We start from the raw sequence: 14,173 nt of genomic DNA, 5'->3' as shown, positions 1-14,173 counted from the left end.
GCACTTCTCGTTCTATTTTTGCAGACAAGGCGCCCTTCTAGACGAAGCACTAATGAAGGAGTTTCTGGATGAGGAACGCATCTTTACCGGCTCTGAACATCACCGATTTCAAATCGAACAGCGAGAGGGATTTATTAATTAGCAAATTTGACATTTTCCATCTACACAGACACACACACATTTTTAATGATATTGAAGTGCATACACGAGTTTTTAAAGGCAAATATATATATTTTATATATTTATAAAAACTATAAAATCGCAAACATGAATATGAATACGAATATGAATATGGCAAAAATTAGCCGTTCAACGCATTTTCTTATTGGCTTTAATGTTTAAAAATTTAAATAAAGTTACGGCAGAAACCGAAAATCTTTGTGCTAGGCGTTGTAATGGAATACACCTTTGCTTTTAATTTGATGTAGTTATTATATATGTACATGTACGAAGGAAACTTATTATTAAATGAATCGCTTATTATTGTAGTTTAATTTAAGCAATTATACAAACGCATGTGAAAAAGGGGACGCAATGAAATAGTTGAAGCGTGGCAAGTGAAATGCTTTTAAAGTCTCATTTTTTTTACCAGAACCAAGCAAATTTTTTCGCTTGCATATTTTAACAGTGAAATATACATAAATATACAATCTGAAAAAGAATGCATAGATCAAATTTAAACCATATACAAACAAGATATGAACTTAATTCACATAGAAATACCAAAAAAAAAACAGCCATTAAGTGTATCGCTAATTTTCGTAATGCACATCTTGCGTGAACGAGTATTTGTCAAAGAACCTAATTATTGAAAGGATTTAATCGTTTTAGCATCACCACTGTAATGGAATATGAATAAAAAAAATAATATTTGTGTTAAAAACATACAAGAAATATTGAATGAAAAAGAAAAACATTATTGTATTGTAAACCCACACGCGTATGAATAACCAAATAAAATGCTTAATACAAATTTTGATTGTAGTTCAAATTTATGGCTAAGGGGAAATTTTTAACCGGAAATTACACTTACACAAAGGATATGGGGCCATTTTTAATTTTAGAGGGTGGCACTGTATACCGTAAAAAAAGTATTAGATTTCTTTAAACTCTGTTAAAGATACTTTTTGTATCTATTGGTTATATTAATACCTTTTCTTTTTGAAAGGAACTTCTTTGGAGGTTAATTCGCAAGATTTAAAAATTTGATATAAAAGATAAGTTTATAAGAAAATATAACATATTGACAGAAATGAGTTTTTTATAAAATTATTTGTTTTATTTGTTATGGGCATATATAATATATATATTATAGGAAGGATCTAAAAACATCACAAGGATATAGTACGGTCACACCATATATTGCTTTTCTAAAATTAAATTATGGGGAGAATGGCAATATGTTATGGCTTAAAATGACATATTTAACGTTAGTGAGTGCCCTGTATAATCTTTAAAAAAAAAAAATTAAATCTTAAATCTTATATGCCCTAAATATTTAAAGAAAATAATTTTAAAAAGTAGTTTTTGTAAATAGCTAGACATTAAAATGGTATTTTATTGAAAACGACATTGGTGGTATATTACGGTATTCATTTTACGTCCTAGCCGTATGGCATTTTTTATCGTCATCGGCGCGGTCACACTGAATCGGGCAACATCACCGTGAAAAAAGAAACGAATTGGGGAAAATGTGGTTTTCGGTCAAGTGATAGCCGCAACGCAGGTGAGCTGGGCCGAGGAAAAACGGATAACCGAACCGTGAAAAGCGTCAACTGGCCGGAAAACTCCTTGGCTGGGCTCTATGCAATTCCTGGCCCCAAAAACTTGTCGACGTTCGGCTGTTTTTGTTGTTGTTGTTGCTGCTGCTGCTTGCTGATGGCTGCATTTTCGTATTGGCATCGGATTTTTCTTGGGTACCATTCGACGTACATATAATAATCCGTAGGTGAAAATCCAGAACCGATTGCAAATGCCAAGCCAAGTAAAAGAAAGGCAATAGATACAGCAGATCCGACGGATATTTCTAATTATACAACATACAACCCAGGCCGTAGCAAAAACGTATTTTCACCCGAATATCCGAAACTGGTTATACACACATCGCAAGGAACACGGGAGGTTGGGAGGGTGAGTAAAAATCGATTTGTTGCACAAAACACACGACGAGTGGGCGAAAATCGGGGGCCGAAAAGTGGGGTGCGGCTATATAGCTATATAGCTGGCATAGCTATAGATTCTAGGTCGACCTGGGATTATAGTACAATATATCACTGGCCATCTTTTTCCTTGCAGGCTGCCCCATGGACAAAATCAAGTTAAAGGTTATTGGCGTGCTGCGCGAACGCGATGTTGGTAATCGTAGTGGTTCTGGAGGATTGGCAGCAAGTGCTGGAGCTGGAGCCGGATCTGGCGGTGTTTCGGCCACCGCAGGTCATCAGTTAGCCTCCGCCGCAGGAGGAGTGGGCGTGGCGCAGCCCTCGATTGGGGTCACACCGGATAACAACAACGAAGGCAACGCCCCGGGAGGTGGAGGAGCAATAATGGAATCCCAGGCAACGGGAGGAGCCGGACCATCGGGTGGAGTCGGTGGCGCCGCTAGAACATCGGTGCTGTCCAGACCGCAAACGTCCAAGATAAGCGCCCTAGACCTGGCCGGCATACTCAACACGCGGAGAAGACTCGAGTGGACCAAGGAGTGGCTGCGCAAGAACCAGGCCGAGTTTCTTAGCAAGGAGAATTTACTAAGTGAACTGCAGTCGCGCAAGGATGAGTGCTATCACTTGAATTACTTCCTAGCCATAACAGAGAGCCAGTTTCGGTATCTAGTTCAAAAGCTGGAGCCCATCATTAGCCAGTATGCTCCGCAGCGCAAGAAGAAGTCCTTCAGCGCCGAGGAGCGACTGGCCATAACGCTCAAGTATTTGGCAACGGGTAAGTATATATATTGACTTCCCATTACGGGCCACTAATATAAATATCTCTATCCCGGACGCAGGTGAAGTACATTCTTGTCGAAACTACTGCTTCCGTGCCTCGAAATTTGTGATAAACGAAATGATTGCCAATATCTGTCTGGGCTTCTATGAGCACCTCAAGGACCAATACGTGACACTACCAAAGACTGACGATCAGTGGCGCAGCGCCGCCGAGGAGATGGAGCGCAAGCACAACCTGCCCCACTGTGTGGGCAATCTGTTCATGCGTAGCATCCAACTCCAAGGCTCCGGAACAGGTTCAAGTTCCGGGGCGGCGAGCAGCGCATCCGCCGCTGGCGACGATCGCAAGCGCGCGACCGTCATCTTCACGGGCATCGTGGATGCCGACAACAATTTCCAGTACGCAAAGGTGGAACGGGCGGCGAGCAGCCGACCCAATGACATCTATAACCAGACCACTGCCGTTGAGCTGATTAGGCACAAGATGCACGCTCTGGAGGAACAACAGTCGGCGGAGATGGACCGACAGGGCTATTACTTTGCTGGCGATTCGGTACTGCCAGCCACCTCGTATCTGGTGACCACACGCAATCTGCCCAAGGATCGGGCCGTATTGGAGGCACTGGAGCAGGTCAATGCCCATGCGGATCAAACGATGCGAATACTGTGCAACATGTTCCCCATTCTGGCGCAGCCGCTGCGCATCAGTGACAAGCACATCCGCGAAGTGGTGCTCGGCTGTGTGGCCCTGTACAATTTCCTGCGCAAGACGGACGACTCATTTCGGCGCACCAGCGACAGCATCGTGCAGCAAAGGGCAGAGCAGCAGCAATTGGCCTACAGTGTCGATAGCGATGAAATTGACGACGATTGCATCATGCTGGCCACCGAGGAGGAGTTACGCGAACGGGCGGAATTCACGCCCAGCGTCGGACTGACCACCTGCTTCCAGCCGCTGTGTACGCAGCGTGGCGAGACGCCCGAAGGTCTGGCCAAAAGGGATTGGCTGCTCCAGCTGGACTTTGGCCAGCAGAGCGGTAATGGAAGCGGTATTGGCATAGGAATTGGCAATGGTAACATGAGCGGAAACGGTGGCATGGGCGGCAGTACCGACAGTGCGAGCGGCAGCTCAAATGGGAGTTTATATTAGTGCAATTTACCTAAGTACTTTACGAATTTTGTATAGTTCCTTGTTTTATATTTTCTAAATCTATAATCTGTAATCTGTAACAGCATCTGTTTGCCACGTTCACGTTGCCGACTTTTGTTTACCTCTCTCTCTCGTTTGGCGCATTATCTATCTGCATACCATTACGATTACGTTCACGTTCACGTTCGTTCCATCTGCGTTCCGTGCTTCATCCTAGGGTTCTGTATAGTTAGCTTAGTTTCTTGCGGAAGTTCCGGTTCGGTGAACGATGCTATGTGATGTCTCAAATCTCTATTGTGGCCCAGTGCACTGCTGCTCCTGGGGAGCACCCTGCTTATTAAACGGGTCTGGCAAACAAAAAAAAAATTAAGAAAACAAACAAAGCGGCAGCTGACAAAAATGTGCAAAGTCGAAGCAGTACATCGGAAACAGATCAACAAAATTAAAATTTTAGTATTCGTATTTAAGCAAAAAAAAAAAAACAAATTATACATAATTATATTTACAAATAAATGTGTAAGGAGTGGTCTTTACGTGTCGAAACCTTATGCCAAATGCACTCTACATCTCTTCGGACCAGTGGGGCCACTGCTGTATCAGAGCGTACAGTGCGTCTCCAGGACTCAGGGTAGCAGTGACCTGGCGATGGCCCAGTAGCTTGTAGCTCTCCAGGAGCTGCTCCTGTTTGACAGCCAGCTGCAGCAGCTCCTTGGCGGCATCCAAGGCCGCTTGGCTGGGAGCTTGCTTATCAAAGTTACCAATGAACGCGATGCCCAAGGAGCCATCGTTATTGGGAGCAGCAAAGGCACCTTTCTGGCTTGGACTTCTGCCTTCGTACACCTTGCCATTGCCGCCGATCAGATAGTGGTAGGCTATGTCCGAGAACTTCTGCCTGGTCATTTGGAAGTTTTGGAGATTTCGCAAATGCTGGGCGCATGTGACATCATCCGCACAATCCCCACCAGCTGTATGGGCAATCACAGCGCGGGGCAAGGGAGTTGCCATGCTGTCCATGGCTCCGTTCGGTGGCTTGGCATTCCACTCGGCCCTCGTCACTATCGGTACTTCCCCCTGGACAGCGACGGCTGTGAGGCCAACGATGAGCACTCCGATCCAAGTCATCCCACTTTCGTGTCTGCCAACTGACTGAACCGGGGATCTTATGTGCTGCGGCACCTATATGACCGCTGCTGATAAGGGGAGTGCCCCCAGGGAGATTGTCTTACGACCCCATATTGTATGTAGCTCATGATGTAAGGGGATTTTTCTTGCCGGTGATAGATAATTGACAGAGGGGAGTTCTATTAGCTACTTTGGGGTTACGATTGAAGGAAGCACTCGGAGAATTTTGCAAAATGAGTGGGGTTTGGAAAGCACACATTGTGGGCCACCGCAAAGGGGATTTTTATAAATTTGTAATAAAAAGTGTAAGATAATAGCGCTTAATTCACTTACCACTTTTGTACTTCATTAGGAATTGGTCGCAATTAGCATGAATGGATCAGCATCAATATGTACATATGTATGTACATAAATACATACACATACTTTCATACAAGGCACTACATAAACTTCTTATTGGGCTATTTCACAATTCCGCTTTCTTATGTTACACTAATACTCGCGCATCAGCAGATGGAGCACTTTTGCATATTATATTTCATATTACCACAAACTCATTGTAAGTTATGTAGTTATAGCGCCAGCAATAATTTAAACGCACTATTTTTACGCATTTAAATAACGGACTGCATTTTACCGAAGCGTTTAATGCGATCGAACTACGCGCCGAATTGCATGTAATGTGTATAACAGAAAAGCAAGGTGAAAGAGAGCGCGTTCGCGCAAGTGCCGTTATTTCAATCTTGTGCAGCATACTCTTTCGCACAATTTTAGAGTAAGAACTATGCAACTGTAAGCTCTCCGTAAGCAAACGTAAGTGTTTGATGCGATCGAATTACTCGCCGAAAGCGAATGCGTGTGTGTTTTCGCGCAAGTACCGCTATTTTCACCTGGTGACGCCTTCTTCGATCGAATATTTTTCAGTCGTTCCTTTTGTTTTGCCGAAGCGGTCGCTTTGTTTACCGTGCGCGTGAATTCAATTTTTTTGTGAGTTATTACTACAGCTGGTTGCTGGCCGTTGACTTAAAACTAACTGTAATCAGTTATCTAAAGAGTTACATTCAATACAACGTCGAAGTAGTACGTTAATTCGATTCGGTCGGTAATATTAAAATATCCGCGAAATACTACGGAGTAAGGAATGGAAACAACAGTTTGTTCGCGGTTATTTTTTGTATTTTTTTATTGTGTGTGTGTGTGTTGTGTGTATCAAGATATACATATGTAAATGTATGTATGTCGGCAATAGTGATATAGTGAAAAGGATAAATAGTGAATAGTACAAGGATAAATGGATGGATATATGTAAATATATGTATGCAGAAGGTAAGGTAAGTAACTTTTAAATTTGAAAAATAAAAATAAAATTGTTTTGAAAATATATTCATATTTTTGGTAGTGCAGTATAGTAGCAGTATGGTAGTATAAAATTGAAAATGGCAATTATAATTCAAACAGCTTATGATAAGGTATTCCTCCGAAAAAAGTCGAATACCCTTAAATATATTGAGAGCCCTCGATTTATGCGTACTTTTTGCCAGTTAATACGAGCCCACAGAAACCTCAACTTGACACAGATGTTCTAGGCAGTGATTTAATTAAAAAACTTTTGCAATTAAATGCAAAAACTGCAAAAAACAATGCGGAGTGCAGGCCATTAAGCCCCCAAAAAAGGGCGTGATGAGGAAGTGAAGTCGCAAAGTGACAACGAAAATGCAAGTAAGCGCCCTCAATTAAAAGCCAAAATGAATATAAAATGCGATGGCAAAAAGGAGGCGAGTGGGCGGGGATTCAAGCCCAAGCCGCAACATCCAGAAAACCCAAAAAGCCGGGCTAAAACCGAAAACCGAGGCCAAAACTATGCGCGGCTGGAAAAACCAGCTGCTGGCGGGAAAAACTCGCCGTTAACTTGAATTTAAGTGAGTTCGCCACTCGGAGCAGCCCTCCAAAATCCGCCCACCGCTCACCCCAAAAAAAAAAAAACATTGTTGTATGGTTATTCGAATTGTTTTCGGGCGAGTTTTCCGAGTTGTCCTGCCGAGGAAAACATATTTTTTTCGCCGAGTCCATAGTCTCAATTTAATCTGTGCCGCATTTGGGTGCAATTTTCGGGGGCGCCAAGTTGGCTCATTTGCAAAATTGTCAGATTTATTTCGCTAATTGCTGCTCATCCGTTTAATTAAAATTAAAAGAACTTGCACAAGTTTAGGGCGAAAGTTTTTATGCGAATTCTACTGGAATCTCGCATTGGGCACGTTTAGTTATCCTTCCCTTTCCGGCGTTTTCCTCTTTCATTTTCCATTTTCCATGCCACGGCAGTGGGGCCGTTGGCACACAAAGCCATCTATTAAATTGCAGGGAAAACTTGGAGAATCCATGTTGTTCACGATGACGATGGCGATGACGATGGTGATTATGATGTTGTGTTGCATGATGAAGTGTAGGCCTTCCATTTCTCTGGACGGCAAACAAATTAAACTGCCGGCTCCGTTAAAGCCGTCGTGTAGCAAATTCCCAAAAGGTGTCAATCGTGCACGCCCGGAAAGTTGTGGCCAACAGCAGCAACAATTTGTACCCAATTCTGCAACATCTGCTGCCTGCCACGCCCCCTTTCCCCCATCTCGCCCCGAAGGCTTTTCCACGAAACAGGAAAGAGCAAAAGTTGCCTGCAACTGCAACCACAGTGCGGATTTGGATTTCAAGTAACTTTGCACTGCGGATTGACACCTCCCTCTGCTTTTCCCACACCCACACCCCTCTTTCCCTCCGAAATTCGAAATCGGGCGGCGTGTCAGATCGGGGGGAGTGGGAATGGGGGGCGGTAGTAGGAGGCGACATTTTTATGACAACTTGCTTAAATTCCATAACAAGAACTCGAGCAGAAAACGAAAACTTATTTCGTTTACGAGTCGCGCAACTTGTGTCCTGATATTTTCGAAGGCGCTGCCTTCGTCTTATTCGCTAATGAATAAAGTTCCCGGCTATGAATATGCAGGCGCTGAATTCAGGACCTTAACCTTAAAGTTCCTTCGAACTTTCTGTTAAACAATGATGGAAATTTAAACCTTTGATTTCAAGCTGAATATGTTGTACTAATGGGTGACAAGTAGGAGGCAGTCTGTAGAACAACCCACCTAAGTTTATGATACATTCTCAACATCATTCAAATAGTTTAGTAGTTTTATGTTTAATCGTTTGTTTGTTTTTACTTATGTGGGGGAAACGAAATGCGCAAAATGCATAAATATACAAATAAGAAGCTTAAAATGAACATAATATTAAGGTAATCTAGTTTAAACGAATCTGTGCTTATTTATAAATACGCATAATTCTCATTAGTTATATAAGCATATTTTCCATCTGAATCAAAACATCAAATTAAACTCAAACATAGCTTAATTAGTGCGATCTAAAATGCATTCTATGCATATGTGGTCTTACCAAGATTGGAAAATTGCTTTTTGCATCTGCAATTTATGCATTTCCATTTGGTGGCAAACCACTTGATTGTCGACTTTAATGGGCCCATAAATAGGCTTTAATACTTCGCACTGTGATATTTGAATGTTTGTGCTACTTTTCACATTTTCCCATCTATTTTATTATGAACTGCAGCATTTTGTGCTTACATCTGCTCTCTACAAGTTGCAGTTTTGCTCGCCGCAGTATTTGCAATATGCAATGCAAGTTATGCGCAACAATATGATGTTATGTTAAAGCCAAAAACGATGTGCGTAACTGCTAACTCATCGTCCTTTGGTCCTTGCCACTTTTGGCGTCCAACAAAACCAAAAATAAAAAGAAAAAACCCGACTCCATCTTCCTTCGCCATGCTGACATCTTGTCAGAAAATTTTCATGCTGCTGTAAGCTGTTTTCATGCACATTTTGGGCACTTGTGCTCCGCACAAACACTTCAATTTTTGGCTTCAAGGATGCGTGTGTGTTTGGCCAGGATCCAGTATGCAGCACATCCAGTCGCTAGGATCCTCAGACGCAGCCGATCCGAAGAGGCGGACAAACATCAACCAGTCCCCCGAGCAGCCCGTCAAAGTGCCGGAAGGAAGTGCGCTGGGGGAATCTACTGGAGGCTAGCTGGGAGCTACGATACGACGATATATGTATAGGGGCAACTCTTTAACCATAACTTTTGATATATGCTAGGGAAATATTGTGGGAGTGCACTCAATCGTGGTTCGCCTGGCATCGCCATCAGCAGACGAGAGGAGCTCTGGCTGCGCTTTTTGTCGATGGGCGATGGGGTTGGGTTTAGCATGTGTAATAGTAGTGCTGCCATCAACTACTTAGCGTCAAAACGCTTAAAGTTGAATTTGTAACGCTCGAAGTGATGCGACGACCAAAGTCAAAGCCAATGGGGTGTGTGGGTGTGTGTGTGTGTGAAAGGACGCAGGACGAAGGTGCCGTCTAATGCCAGTTTACTCATCTATTTTTATTAAATCACCTCGGATGCACACACACTCCACACTCCTCTCTTTTCGCCTTTGTCCCCTTTTGTTGCATCGCCCGAAAAGCGTTACGTATACGCAGTGTGGGCCAGCACAATGCAGTATGTAGTAGCCACGGGGGTCATAAGGCATCATCAAAAATATTATTTATCGTGTAGCCGAACATTTCTTTACAATCTACGAAGTTGGCTTCTATTTGAATGAGTTCTTTAAAGTAATTCTTGATTCCTTTTTAATTACATTTTACGTTGTTGGGTTAGTCTTTCCAAAGCGAAAGCAATTCATTACGAAGATAATTTGAACGTAGAACATTTCAGGAAAGCATGTTGCTCAAGCTCAACAGAAAATGGTTATTAAGAAGTTGTTTATCGCTTAGATTTCTCCAACTACTAACTACAAAATAATCAAAATGCAGCTGCAGAATAAAAAGTAAATAAACTAGAAACTGTTGCAATTACAGGTGAAGAAACTTCACTGATAAGCGTATGAAACAGCATTTGAGGTAATTTCTTTAAGAACTACTTGAGCAAGTATGGCATGACCCTTAAAAATACGTGTATATACGAGTATACTCGTTCATATATAGATGGCAAGTGTGTGGCGATGGCAACGGGAGGTCGAATGACTTTAGAGCCTTGATTGCTGCACTGCAGTGCCACTGGGCAGTGACTGCTTGCCACCCACCACACCACTCCACACCACACCTCACTACACTTCACTTCGCACAGCAGCTTATTTTGGGGGTTTAATTTTGATTTAAACGCTGGCAGACAGCTTGAAGCCCGCTGCGTGCTGAACCGGAAGCACAGACATGCCCGTTCACTCGGACATGGCAGTTTTCAGCTTTCAGTTCGACTCTGCATCAAGTTTTCCCCTCTCGCATCTGGGCTTTACTAAAATTTAAGTTGCACTTTCTGTGTGCAACCCACTCAGTTCGCTTTTTGCTTCGGCAGGCGGAACTGGGCTAATTAAAGGACACTTTAAGGCCACTGCTTAGCTAACCAATCGATGCTGCTTGTCAAGCATTTAATTTTCATTAGATTAAGAACCTGGGCACCTGAGTGGGCGGACTCTCACAGATCGAAGGATTACTATGTACAGGCGGAAAAATAAGGAAATGAGGCAACGGAATGAACTTAATTCTATTAGAAGTATTGTAAAAATGTAATTAGATTTCTTTACTCTTTTATGGATGGTGTAGGGGATGGATTTTGCTGTTTTCATAATGTCCAAGAATGTGAAGTTTGTGAGCCTGCTTATTGCTGAACTAAGTTCTTTGAAGGCTCATTGAAACCTGTAATATAATTACTAGTTCGAATGCTTTTTCTGTGAGTGTCCTGAAACAGATAGAAATGGGGAACATCCAGACGGCTCCCGTCTGGCAATAGCTGCCGTTGCTATTGCTGTTTGCTCTCGTTCTCGTAAATGTAAAAGTTGCAACTTGTAGCCTCAAAATAACCACAAAGTAAACACCAGAGTGGCGCAGTCAGGAGTCGGTTGTCCGTGGTCCGTGGTCGGTAGTCCTTCGTCCTTCGTCCTGCGTCCTTCATCCTCCGTATTCGTTCGGAGTTGCTGAGTGGCTGTTTTGGTGGCGAAAGAGGGGTACGTCTATTTGAATAGCCGGCGAAGACATTGCGTGCTCTCGCACACAGTTGCAGTGCCACGGACAAGGACATTGTACGTGAGAACAGGACACGGCGATGGCGATGGCAATGCGTCGATGTCCTTCGGCGGAGCTCAACCGAACTGAACTGAATCGAGCTGGCCAAAATAAATAAGTGTGTAATTTAATATTTAAGGCTTTGTCAGTAATTATTTCATCGCAGATGGCGCAACTTTTCCTTTGTCGCTGCCAGGGAAAAGCAAAAAGGACGAAGAGGAGCAGTGGGCTAGGGTCCTTGAGAATGGAGGATACTCTTGATCAAATGCACTCCTGCTGGCTGCTAGATGTGCTGCAGCAGCGCACTCATAACTCGCAGTTGAAATCGCAGCTTGTGGCAGGCGGGGCAGGGACTTGTTCAAGTGACCCACTTGCCGCACATTTGTCTTTATTAAATGCGAAAAATTACGAGTTCACGAGCATATAAATTATAAACCAATTTAATAACCAGCCAGGCACAAAATGTGCTCAAAATGAACTACCAATTTGTGGAGAACAACGGTACGAAACATAATAATGGCTCCGGGTGAGCGTGAACATGAATTACGAGTACCAATGGATGGATGGATGGGATGGATGGGATGGATGGGATGGATGGGATGGTGGGTAGTACTTGACATTAGGTGGCTTGCAAAATTCGAAGGGGCTTCCCAGTTTCCCAGCTTTCCCAGCTCTCCGGTTTCAACGCAGGGGAACACCTGTGCGAGCCATAGGGTTTTTACCACTCCTTTATGCGCTGATATGTATGCATTCCCAGCCCCCCGCCAACTTTTCACTTTGAATATGCGCATAGTTTAAGCTTGTAATTATTCCAACATTTAGTTTAACATTTAGCCACGCCCACACGCCTCCTGACCCCGCTGACGCCCACAATTTTGCCATGGAAACAGTGTGCATTTCGCTTTAGAAACTCCCACTGCCGCCCTGGAAAAACTCGAGTTCGCTGCATGCGCGTGTTAAAGTGAATTTGAAATGATTTATTGCACATCTAGCCAAACCAACCACTGATACTACAAATTCTACAATTACAGGGCACACACCCTCACACCCCCACGCCCTCTCTTCCTTACAGCCACCCACCCAAACACCCCACTTCTGTGGCCTTACATCTCCTGGCTTTTTTCCAGCGTTTTTCCGGCTTTTTCTCCTTGGCTCGTTAGCATGTTAATTGTAAAGCGTGTCCTAATTGCATTTTACCTGCAAAAGTGAGTCCAGGTTTTTGTCTCACGCTGTGCGCTTTAAGCCTTGTTTTCGGGAAACATACTATATAGAGTCAGTAAAACAGATTGATGCTAATATATTGGTAATATACATAGCTGAGATGATTTTTGAAATGATTCACAGGTAATTGGCACATAAAACAAGACTTTATAGAGTAACCCATTTTCATAATACTTGTATATTATCAACTATAAACAGCCATGAAGTCAGTTTTCAACTTATACTGGGGTAGGAAAATGCACTCAAAAAGGTATAAGACCATTGCCAACTTATAAAGGGTTGGCTTACAAATCACTCGGTTCGGTTTCGAGTAAAAGAACAAATTGGAACCCAATGCGAATGCTAAGTTGCATCAAACTCAAATGGGATCCGCAAACAAACCTGGTTTGAAGTCCTTTCTAAGACCCCTCCAACTCGCAACTCCAACTTAATACAGGATCTAGTCAAACAAGTTTGTGTTCGTGTCATACTCCACCCCAAAATGGACTTCAAACTTTGCAAACTTGAGCTACGAACTTTGCAAATTTGAGCTACGAACTTTGCAGAAATGAGGGAGTCTCAAGTGAAAATTCAGAAGCGGAGGTGTTTGAGTGGATAGCCGAGTGCTTTGTGGGCGAATCACGATAATTATTAATAATGTTGTTTAATTTCATAAATTAATAAGGCCATTAAAGCACGCGCAGAGACCAAAAAGGTAAATGAGCAAATTAAACAAATTGCCAACTGCATTCGAAAATCACATCAATCAGGCAGGGTGGCATATTTATGGACTCCAGATATCTGGATAGAGTGGGTGGCCTCTGGGGATTGGGGGGGAATAAAAAGGTCGCCATCAAAGCATAAAAATAAATTGATATCACAGCGAATTTGAATGAGCAATATGGTGTTCCTGCTATTTTTCCTGCCCTGCCACTCGTTCATATATCAGCGCTTCTTTTTTTGCCATGAATTATTTTGCCCGCTGCATGTGAAATTTTGGCCAGACAATTGCAAAGCAGCAGATACACTTTAAGAAGTTTAAACTAAAGGATGTGATTAGATCTCTCTAATATGGAGATTGCAATAAATTCTATATTATGTTGCTTTTTACAGCATTCAATGTACCACCTTCTTAATAAAACCTTTACAGATTTGCATGGATTTTCTGATATAAAAGCAAGATAATAGACAGTTTGCTTTAAGATTTTTATCCGTGTAATCATAGCCGTGGAATGAATATGATGCATGAAATAACAATAATGAAATGACAACAAAAGGCACGGATAACAAAAGGATTGCCAGCGAGAAAGAGTCAGATGCACGGATGATGGATAGAGAGGCAGATATGGAGCCACATGACTGGGGCAATTCAAAATCAAATGTGATTTTTGGTCACTTTGAAAATTGTTGATTAGTGACGCCTGAATGCAGCCCAATGAAACCGGAGGCCAGCCGCTGCATTAAAGCAATTTCAAGATCTCCGCCCGCCTGTCACTCAACTGCCGGAATGCAAAAGGGTAGTAGTACCCTGGGAAATGGCTTTGAGTTTGGAATGGGATGAAATGGAATAGTATAGGATGGGATTGGATGAGTTGGTCAACTGGACATGGCACTGAAAGTGCAACTCAGCCGGGCGT

The 14,173-nt window shown here is 42.9% G+C and overlaps 4 protein-coding genes across 19 annotated transcripts in view; 2 read left to right on the top strand and 2 right to left on the bottom strand.

Annotated features, from left to right (window-relative positions):
• LOC120448059 (ankyrin-2) overlaps positions 1 to 973 on the top strand; it is a 62,694-nt gene extending 61,721 nt beyond the window's left edge. For all 16 annotated transcript variants that reach the window (XM_039629813.1, XM_039629821.2, XM_039629814.2 and 13 more), the window contains one exon: positions 25 to 973. The gene's annotated coding sequence lies outside the window, so the exon portion shown is untranslated. The remainder of the gene's footprint in view (positions 1 to 24) is intronic.
• The window catches only part of LOC120448068 (signal peptide, CUB and EGF-like domain-containing protein 3), a 114,217-nt gene extending 108,642 nt beyond the window's left edge, over positions 1 to 5,575 (bottom strand). The window contains exon 1 of the mRNA XM_039629834.1: positions 5,545 to 5,575. Within this exon, the coding sequence (XP_039485768.1) occupies positions 5,545 to 5,560 (16 nt within the window). The 5' untranslated portion in view covers positions 5,561 to 5,575. The remainder of the gene's footprint in view (positions 1 to 5,544) is intronic.
• On the top strand, positions 1,635 to 4,169 carry LOC120448067. The gene is made up of 3 exons (XM_039629832.2): positions 1,635 to 2,130; positions 2,296 to 2,934; positions 2,999 to 4,169. Exons 2-3 carry the CDS (start codon positions 2,304 to 2,306, stop codon positions 4,087 to 4,089), a joined length of 1,722 nt encoding a protein of 573 aa, XP_039485766.1. The 5' UTR covers positions 1,635 to 2,130; positions 2,296 to 2,303; the 3' UTR covers positions 4,090 to 4,169.
• On the bottom strand, positions 4,175 to 5,505 carry LOC120448072 (peptidoglycan-recognition protein SD). Its single transcript, XM_039629844.2, has one exon. It carries the CDS (start codon positions 5,209 to 5,211, stop codon positions 4,651 to 4,653), a length of 561 nt encoding a protein of 186 aa, XP_039485778.1. The 5' UTR covers positions 5,212 to 5,505; the 3' UTR covers positions 4,175 to 4,650.
• Positions 5,576 to 14,173: the final 8,598 nt, after the last annotated feature.

The sequence above is a fragment of the Drosophila santomea genome, chromosome 3L (genome assembly GCF_016746245.2).
Source record: "Drosophila santomea strain STO CAGO 1482 chromosome 3L, Prin_Dsan_1.1, whole genome shotgun sequence".
NCBI lineage: Eukaryota > Metazoa > Arthropoda > Insecta > Diptera > Drosophilidae > Drosophila > Drosophila santomea.
The sequence above is the reverse complement of the archived record's forward strand: the minus strand, read 5'-3'. Positions and strand labels throughout refer to the sequence as shown.

Excerpts from the sequence above, each read along its gene's own strand:
- LOC120448072 (XM_039629844.2), bottom strand. The coding sequence starts at position 5,211 with ATGACTTGGATCGGAGTGCTCATCGTTGGCCTCACAGCCGTCGCTGTC.
- LOC120448067 (XM_039629832.2), top strand. The coding sequence starts at position 2,304 with ATGGACAAAATCAAGTTAAAGGTTATTGGCGTGCTGCGCGAACGCGAT. Across the intron at positions 2,935-2,998 it reads GCTCAAGTATTTGGCAACGG|GTGAAGTACATTCTTGTCGA; the intron begins GTAAGTATATAT and ends TCCCGGACGCAG.